The sequence below is a fragment of the Rhodamnia argentea genome, chromosome 6 (genome assembly GCF_020921035.1).
Source record: "Rhodamnia argentea isolate NSW1041297 chromosome 6, ASM2092103v1, whole genome shotgun sequence".
NCBI lineage: Eukaryota > Viridiplantae > Streptophyta > Magnoliopsida > Myrtales > Myrtaceae > Rhodamnia > Rhodamnia argentea.
In genome coordinates, this window is record NC_063155.1 from 8,195,035 (window position 1) to 8,204,777 (window position 9,743).

General features: G+C 42.2%; 2 protein-coding genes across 3 annotated transcripts; both read right to left on the reverse strand.

The window, feature by feature from the left end:
* Positions 1-850: 850 nt before the first annotated feature.
* LOC115742089 (putative lipoate-protein ligase A) lies at positions 851-5,179 on the reverse strand. 2 transcript variants are annotated; one of them, XM_030676212.2, is made up of 5 exons: positions 5,064-5,179; positions 3,994-4,323; positions 2,687-2,925; positions 1,605-1,753; positions 851-1,304 (listed from the first exon to the last, which is right to left on the reverse strand). In XM_030676212.2, the coding sequence occupies exons 2-5, from the start codon at positions 4,170-4,172 to the stop codon at positions 1,059-1,061; spliced, it is 813 nt and encodes a 270-aa protein (XP_030532072.2). In that variant the 5' UTR covers positions 4,173-4,323; positions 5,064-5,179; the 3' UTR covers positions 851-1,058. The 2 variants fall into 2 exon arrangements, with proteins under 2 accessions (XP_030532072.2, XP_030532063.2); XM_030676203.2 differs by having other exon boundaries at positions 3,994-4,326.
* Positions 5,180-7,075: 1,896 nt separating this feature from the next.
* Positions 7,076-8,435, reverse strand: LOC115743257 (probable calcium-binding protein CML47). The gene has a single exon (XM_030677980.2). The coding sequence runs from the start codon at positions 8,178-8,180 to the stop codon at positions 7,323-7,325; it is 858 nt and encodes a 285-aa protein (XP_030533840.2). The 5' UTR covers positions 8,181-8,435; the 3' UTR covers positions 7,076-7,322.
* Positions 8,436-9,743: the final 1,308 nt, after the last annotated feature.

Below are 9,743 nucleotides of genomic sequence, written 5' to 3' on the forward strand. Positions count from 1 at the left end.
GGCTTAAAGGTTTTTGATAGTAAAAAAATTAATATGTGATAAATATGTCATAAGTGTACCAATTTTGAATTTTTTGTGGTCAAAAAATTAATTTGGGATAAAATTTATCACAGTGTATCAATGTCAAGTTTTCCATGGTATTAATAAGAAAGAATTCCTTAATCTCGAGTTACTTATACTGTACGGATGAGGATCAAGGCTTTTGCCGACAGTTGAAATTTATCGAGGGGACCGAGGAAGCATCTACAAGATTAAGTTTCATATAAATTGAGCATTCTATACCTTGATCTTGCTGAAATCACATGCCATTGTGCAGTCCATGCGTGAAAAATTAGTGGGTCTCATGTGTTTGGTGTTACTAAACGATACATCAAGGTTTTTCCTGACATATAAAGAATGAAAGAACCCTTCTGTTTTCAGGACAAGAATAGCCAACAGAAAACCATGGCAAACATTTAGGACTATGTCGGGTGTACCGAGATTAATTGGCATGTTGATCCGCGATGGTTGCCCTAGTGGTCATGGTTGGGGGCGGAAGTCGGAATATGAGTTCGCTCGATCCTCGGCAATAATAGCCTAGGTGGAGTAGATGAGCGAGGAAACGAGCATTGCTTGATCCATGATTCTGCAATTATGAAGGCATTTCTTGATCCTATTGACATCACCAAAACAGAAGTTCAGTTCCATCCTCTTCAAGGTGGATCAAGGATTTGAGAGCTGTGAGACCGTGTTTAGACTCACATGTTCATTTTCCGAGAGCACAAACAGATTCGATAGGCGACGACGAACACTACTGATCCACAAAAAACTCATGAGCATTGCAGTATCAACGATGATCCTGAAAACAAGCTTGCGAAACCACATCCAAAAGCTCTCTCCGTACTCCGGCATCAGAATGAAAATCCAAATTGCTAAAAGAGAGGCTTTCCAGGTAATTTTACCGGTTTCGAATCAGAAAGTCTGGCGACCGAATTCAACTGAAAGGACTCATACAATTGGAACTCGTGCATTAGCAAGATTGGTAAATAGTTCGGTAGCAGAACAGCATCAGTAAATTATCATGAAGACGCGGAACAAGCAAGAGACTTCCGAGACTCTGCTTCGCATAATGCTGATTCTATTTCCTGCGTCGTCAGCAGCCTCGATGAGGGGGAAAAATTTGTACTCGACACGGTTTGAATTGCTTCCAACTCCTCAGGTTCCACAGAAAAATGGGTTCCAAGTACCCTTATTGTTCTGCCGATGAAATCTGACCTCGATATGTAGTCCTTCATGCGACATACAAATTCCAAATGACCCCTTGCCTAAAGAGGAAGCACGCAGCTCAATTCAGAAAAATCCAATTGCTTCTATTTAGAACCATACACTCATAGAACAAGCCAGCATAAGTGAAATTATATCAGAACAAGTAAAAGACAATCATTTGCAGAGAGTCTGTCTGGGAAAGGGGGAAATAATTGCAAATGTTTCAAGTATGTCAACTTGTTGCTGTTTCGGACGAGAATGAATTTGAATTCTTCTTTGGTCCAGCCTGGATACTCCCGTTATTTTGTTGACAGCAGAACAGATCGAGAAACAAGAAATTGAGTGAGTACTTAGCATACCGATCGATATTCGGGAGCACGTGAAGGAAGCTTCAGATAAGCCATGTTTCTGATTTCATAGTCCCACAGGAAAGATGTGTGATGGATCCACCGGCCTCTAGTGATGGATTGTGCATTCCCTCCAAACTTGCGATTCCCAAAAACGTAATCTAGAATAGGTAGAGGGGTGTGCCGTTAGAGTTTGATAAGTTTTTGAAACAAAACTTTCAACCATGTGGACAATTAACTAGTCATTTATTCCCTCCCCCCCCCCACCCAAAAAAAAAAAAAAAGCTAGTCATTTATCCACCCAAAGAAAGAACAAAGACAAAAACCTTGTCAAAGAGAAAAGGATAGAACTTCTAACTGTGACAATAAGTATTAACAAATTTTGCACTGTAATTGATGTGCTGATAATAAACACTCCATGATATCAAGAGTATCCACGACATAAGTGTAGAATGTGACTCAGCGCAAGCACATTCAGGAGAGGTTGAAGAACATTTGAAAGATAACACATCATCAAAAAGGTAATCTCAAAGGAGACTCCTGCTATCGTGGACAACAATCAAAGCCTCGAAGTATATGAAGGTTAAGTTGACTAATTATTTGTGTATATACAAATCATTGTGTTAGGTCCTTTGCTACAGCAGACTTCCGTATCAAAGTGCACTGAACTTTGAGCCAAGGCACCAATATCCTGAAAATACTTACCTCAATCTAACTAGGGACAAACCAAGAACAAGAAATTTATTTTGTCCGTCAATAACAATAGAAAGGAAAACAAAGTAAAGAAAAAATAGAGACCAGATTATAACAGTAACTATTCCCCAGTGTAAGCATTTGAAAGCTGTCAAACGTTTGTCATCATGAAAACCCTCGGCAACAAGATCATAGTGGAACCCTCCAAGTCAGGCCAAAGAATAAGAAGAGACATTTGCAGTCAAAGAAAGAAGCAAAGAAATAGTACTAGAACCAAAGAAATAGTACTAAGTAGAAAAAAACCAAATTATCCCTAAAGTGAAAAGGCAAACATGACACAATTTCATTTGATTAGCAATACAGGAGAAATTGGGCATATTGAAAACTTTGAAATTGAATACCATTCTCGCGGAGGTGGAAATTGCCAGTTTCTTGGAACACTTCATTGTATATTAGGCTGCTCCAAGACATGATGGGTCGAGGATACGGCTGCACATCAGGCACAGCATCCTTGTTGCATATGAATGTAACAAAGATTGTCCCACCATCCACTATAACAGTGCCTCCCCCAGTGAACCTTTTGATGACAGGTACCTGATCGTGTAACACTGGTTTAATTTCAAGCAGTTCGGCAGGTTTCCTATGCAAAATATGCATGTACTCTATTAAATTATATCATATCCAAGCAGATCACATCTCATCAACAGATAAAGCATGCATAAGTACAAAATTGTGCAAATGTGCACATAGGTTCATAGTCGCATTTGTCTTAAATTTATTTCTACGGCGATAGGAGAAATACCATCAGAAGGCAGAGTGGGTGCCACCTGTCTAACTTATGAATCAATGCCAATATTTGATTAATGGCAGCATCCTCGTTACACAGGATTTTTGCTTAGAAACCAGAAAGTAAACTCATCTGTCTCAGAGACAAGGGAGAGAATTTTCCTCTCCTTCTGGCTGCATTTCTTTCACTCCACACGATGGATGCCTCTACACTAGAACAACCAAAGAAGTTCTTGCTTTCAGAAGGCCATGTTGTTTTTTAGATAGAAATGAATAAGAATTACGTGTCTCTTCTATATTTCTAAAGGCTCGCTGCTCAGAGACTGAATCTCGAAACAAATGCTACCAAACTTCACCTATACGTGATGTCAGAACGGTATCAATACAAATGTAAGCATGCAAACAGATAAACGGCCATTACAACATGAATGAGCGCCCCGTAACCTATCAAAATTTCCAAAGCTTCGAAAAAGATGAAATATAACCACAAGCCAAGCCTTAACTGAGAAACAAAGAAGGTTAGGCAGGCATGAGCTTGTTCATGTTCATGATTAAAAGTCGTACTAATTTGGAAACGTCTTGTAACTATGTCAAAGTGTCAAAGATTCAAGAGGTCTAATAGGATGTCCCATGGTGATAGATAAACGTAAGGGTGAAAACAGGATCTTAGTTCATTATACTCCTAAAACTGCCACAGGTGGCTAGATAAATCATAGAGCAATATTAGCATTCCAATACCAAAATAAAGCACGCTGAGTACAGGCAAAAGAAAACTCTCAGTGTATAATGTCACAATCCACACACATCAAGTTCATAAAGGAAAAGAAAATATGAATCATCTTCACAACCAAGAGTCCAATAAATACAGAACACCTACAAGATATTAGGTGAAAACACTCCAAAAGTGACCACAGTAACTTACCCAGAAACACCCATGACAATGGTAGGTTCCCTCGTGCCATCATTTATAATACACCAATTTTCCGATGAGGTCCGAAGTAACTGCTCCTCAATATGCAGCTGCTGCAGAATAGGCCATCCTCTCAATCTGATAAGCTTCATCAATGGACGTCCAATTTTTTGGCTTTGAGGTATAGTCATTTCGATCTTAGATCACACGTCTCAAATTCTACTCTTAATAGACAGTATATCCCATCACAAGAGATCCCATATCATTGATAGAGCGAGAAGTGCTCAAAAGCGCAATTATGATTGTCTTTCCAGCCTCCAAAGCATTGCCCTATTTCGCTTTCTTCTATATCAAAAAGCAGAGTTTCAGCAATAATGTTTCAAGATGATGAGAACTGGAAAGTACACCTAGGTATCTGCAGGTAGATGGACACTAAACCAATTAGATACATCTAATAAGACGATAGACAAGCTACAGGGACAACGAAAGGAAATGGATGAGGAGAATACACGCCATTGCCGTGCACATTTTATGCCTTGTCCCCCCATCTATATTTTGCCTTCCTCAAGTTCTGAATCAATTAAGTTGTCAGTCTTTTCTGCTAAACACTTTGTACCTAGTTACAGTGAAACTTCACGCCATACACACATTTCAAACCTCAAATTGTCATAACCTAAGAGATCAAATTTCCAAAGCAGCAAGAACACAAAAGCAAGAACTTTCTTTCGTTAAATGCTCCATCAACCACTATGCTTTCCAGAGGAGCATTCAGGAACCAGTAGAACCAGGCGATCGAGAGCATATCACCACGTGAAATATCACAGATGATCCCGAATTGCGAAGCGCATACACGAGGAGAAGAGCAACCGATCTTTAGAGAACACAAGATTCACCAATAACGCTCAATCGGATCCTGTTTCCCACGCAAAAACATGATACATTGCAGGAAAAAAAGATTACTTCCAAGCTACAACTTCGTTGCTCTGCTGGACGACAATGTTTTCCATCCGAGATTTAGGTCGAAGTCAAATGGGGACACATTGAAAAAGACTAAGACGTTCATCAAAAGTTCAAAACCTTACCTTTCACGCTGAGTGCATCGCATCAAGAAGAGAGCGCCTGCGGTTCTGAAGTCCGAATCGCCAAGAAGTGGTCTGATTGCAGAGAGAGAGAGAGAGAGAGAGAGAGAGATTAGAGCAGACTACACTGACACGGCAGAGAAATTCAAGGCGTGGTGGCTAACGTTGTTAGTCATATTTCGGGCAGGAAATGCCTTTTAACCATTGCAAAAAATAATTATGTTTTGGCCCCTGAAGTTCGTCTCGATTTACAATTTCCCCCCGGAACCGCTGTGTATTTTGTAGCATACTTCTGTTCGGCAATTCTCATTAAGATGATCGGTTTCAAAACGGGCGATTCCACCCTAAAATCAAGAACCTCGGTCCCACAAGATGCGGATCGAGAGCCACCCACTAAATGCATAGATCTACCCGAAAATCAGACTGATCCGTGGAAATGGGCCAAGTTTTGTCATGGAAAGCTTTTGAGTCCATGGGTGTGGATTGATGGGGTCAGGATCGAGCGCCCCATTCCACATTATTACATCTGCCACGTGCATGATCCAATATAGAGCCACATGGTCAAGTAGAAAGTTTGTAAGCGTCATCCACGATTCTTGTCGGCAAGTGCTGCGGTTCTTTCGCAATGCTCTATCATTTCAGCTTTCAGAGACCCTCGAGTCGTCGGCAGAGCATGAGCTTTTGCCGGAAAATTGCATGGTTCCTGCTAAAGTTGGAAGAGTTGGGTGGTCCCCGAGATCCGAGAGCTTTGTATTGCAAATTCTCACCACCGTCAATGGTCGTCGAGAGATTATCATTCGAAACCGAGCTCGATACTAAGGAAAACGAATGCCCGAGTTCCTAAGACTGCCGCTACCATCATCCCACAAATGACAAAACCCACAACCTTGGCCACAAAACCTCTTCTCAACCTTGAAAAACACAGATCCAATTCTCAACTTGCAGCACCCCCACGAAGCAACACTAGACCCTCGGCTTCTATGGAAAACTCCAAATTCCCACGCATTTGATAGCTAAAAAGGAATCGGTCATGGCTACAATTACAGATCTCGATTACCACTAGGAAGCATGGAAAAACCAAGAACCCGGAAGCAAAAGTGAAAACGAAACCCAATAATCTGGACGAGATACAAAACGGCATAGTAGAGGAGCCGACTGAGAGTGAGAGAGGGTGCGACGAGGCCGTGACTGTGTGCAAGGAGGCGACTAAGAATTAGGAATAAGGTTTTGATTAAACATAAATTTAATATATGCAGGTCCATTTCGAGTGGCCCATGTGGGCAGTTCCACACCTAGAACCAAGAGCCGAATCGGTACTCACCCGTTCCAATAAATTAGAACCGAGAACTGGACCGATTCCCATGAAAACCGCCCAAAACTAGACTAGTTCGGTTCGATTCTAGGTGGAGATTTTTATTAATAAAAAGGTTCCTTCCATCTTACTCCATCAGATCGATGGCTATTAATTAGGTAGTGATTAATCTATCGATCAAAGACCAATAGACTTCTTCATTTCTTTCCATTTAAACACTTAGATAAATTTTACTATGACATTGTCCGTGCATTGATTTTATCATCGAATAGATATGTTCATCAATTTTTCACCATCGTGTATGGATATCTGTATTTCATAGTCATCATCGTTATACATCGTCCTTGGTTGGTCTTGCCATTGTCGATAACTACATTACATGACTATGAGTGACTATCACATCCCTCGTCAATAATTGTATCGATCTCACAATCGAGCTCTATGTTCGACCAAATTGACCTCGTATAGATGATAAAGCGTTGATCATTTTTTGGTGTAACCAACCTTCAATTGCCAATACCGTTGGGTAGAGGGAAAAAATTTAAAAAAATGCCGGGTCAACTAAGGACGGGTGTCACTGTCACGTATTCATTGGTGGGTCAAGTTCGTTTGGTAGCTTGGAATTAGCTTGGAATTTGAATGCATATGTTCGTTGTTTGGACTAGGGCGGCAACGGATAAAAGGAACAGGTACTTTCGAAATCTTATTCAACCGAACAACGTAAGTCACATTCGACGGAGGAGTATGTACAAACACACAATCAAACACATCAGTTGGTCTGCGATCTGTGGTTCAACCCGACACGAACGAAGTTCAAAAAACCGAATCGAACGACATGGATCGGGGCGGTCAACGTGCTGAACTTGCAAAAAAGATCAAACACGTGTGTCGAGATACCATGCATGTAACGTGAACGGGGACAAGAGGAAACCGCGGTGCGCCACGGGATTCTACTGCCGGAAGCTCCTCCGCACGAGCTTGGCGAACTCTCTGAAATCGATGAGCCCGTCGCCGTTGTCGTCGAAGGCTACGATCAGATCTCTGCAGTCGGGCTCGGACAAATTGACGAAGCCCAGGGCCCGGAGCACGTTGCTCAGCTCCCTCGCGTCCACGAACCCGTCGCAGTTTTCGTCGAACACGTAGAACGCCTCCTTCGCCTCCGCCAGGCTCACCTCTTCCTCTTCGAACATCCGAGCGATCTCGCTCGCCCCGATCCGCTCCGGCGGCCTCTCGCCGTCCGGGACGTCGGCGGCGCCGAAGATCCCCAGTCGCTCCATCACCATCTTCACCTCGCCTCTCGAGAGGACCGCGTCCTCCTCGGGGATTCCCACGTCGCGGGGCGCGGTTGCCGATGACCCCACGACCCTTTGCTCGCGGGAAGACGGTGGTTCGCCCGGGTCATCCGGGGCTGCTTCCACATTGTGAATGCGACAATCGCGTCTCGTCACGAGAAAGTAGTAGTGAAGGGTTGGCACGAGGCAGCGGAGGTAGGGATAGTAGTCTTGCAAAAAGATTACAGAGTTGACCAACACCAGGACCGCGACGATGCCCAGGAGCGAGACTGGGTCGATGAGGAGGCTCGAGGTTGCATCATGTTCCATCGCCTGCTCCAATAGTTCAGTCTGTGAATGGTATTGCAGCTGTAGGCCCGCACGCCCATAAGCGTCAGCCTCGGTCTGTGTTTGATAGAATGCCCCAGAGAGACAGACCAGGGGGAAAACAGGGGGAGACGGTGGGGGGAAGTGGGTTTTGGCTCTACCGATTCGAGCTGTTAGGAAGGATTCGATTTCATGGAGCAACACGGGCATGGGTTATATAAGCAGGGGGAGATCAAGAAAGACGACAAAAGGAGCCAAAAAAAACTCTTCTTCTTCTTCCTGTAAATGGCGGAGAAACTGCACAGTGGCGTGCATAGAAACGTTAGCGGCGGCAGGTGGGTGGCGGCTTCTCCGCTTCTTTAATGCGTCGGGGGTCGTTTGTTTACACTTTAGTTGGTCGTCAATGGAGTTTCCAGGAAGTTGCATGGTGATGTAGACGAAAGAGCTCTTGGCGGTTGGGGATCCTATTTATTAACTCTTGATGCTGACGCTGTGGCAGAATCGAGAAAGCTATTGGAAATAGACGTCGAAATTTACTGGTCTCTGTCTTGGCCGAGGGGTTAGAAAGAGACTCGAACCGTTGACCGAAGGTTGCGGAAGTCGTCCTAGTTTCATCGGACATTAACTTTGAACCCTCGGAATCTCGGATGGAGTTGGGTTTGTTCGCAGAAGATGTAACCTGATCGATTAGCTTCAGCTATATGAATCAATCGCTTCCGTCTGTCAAGGGTCGGTTTGTCTGATATAAATCCATCGTCGGGATTGTTATCCGAATCTTTCGGCGTTTGGGTGATGGAAAATTAATCGATCAATTAAAAAGCGATTTTTTATGGATTGAAACAACAACCTTACACTCGGGGAAACTACTTCTCCGACAAGGAAGTCATTTTCTTTGATTTTTCATTTCCTATTTTCTCGACTCTCTATCTCTCTTGTCGGCAATGACAACATCTTTCATATATCTCGTCTATCGTTTCTCAAATATATATCACTAACGCTCGCGTTCTTCGACATTTCCCAACAATACGAATGCATATAAATGTTTTACAAATATGATTTCATTAAGTTTTTTTCCCCTAAGTTCTTTGTCTATCCTTGTAAAGGAAATGTTTGATTCCAGGCTGTTGGTCATCAAATCACATTTCTACCGGTACAGGCTCCTTTCACTATTTGGAATAAATTCCATTTTTGAGAGAGTTAAAAAAGGACTATCTCGTTGAAAGGTTCTATACGTCTGTCCTTTTTCAATGCATTTCTTTGGATAAAGACTCCTTCGTTTTTTCCTCTTTTTAGATGGTAAATATTTCTCAGAACACGGAGTCCGAATCAAATCCATGTTTGAATTGAAATCGAGCTATCGATACAAGTTCTTCCCTTCCGAATCAAATAGATCTTTTTTTTTTTAGCATAAACAAACACCAAGAATGGATTACTTTCGTTGGAATTGAATTTTTTCGAAAATACTTTCTAGCGATAGGGAATTTTAAGTGAAAGGAACATACCATAAGTGTCCATTTATTTCGCAAAAAATAAATAATTCGAAAAATATTTTTCTAGAAACGATTGCTTATATCTCTTGTAAGAATGAATTGACAAAAAATCATTCTCATCGTTCAATAAAATATCTAGACATAAATTGCCGTCGATAATGACCATATTTTTCATTGATTAATCATTTCAAACGATGAAAAGGAATCATTCTTTTTCACAAAACAAATCGACACTCATTCACACAGTAAATGACTTCATAACCTAAGCCCATTCCCATTTTAA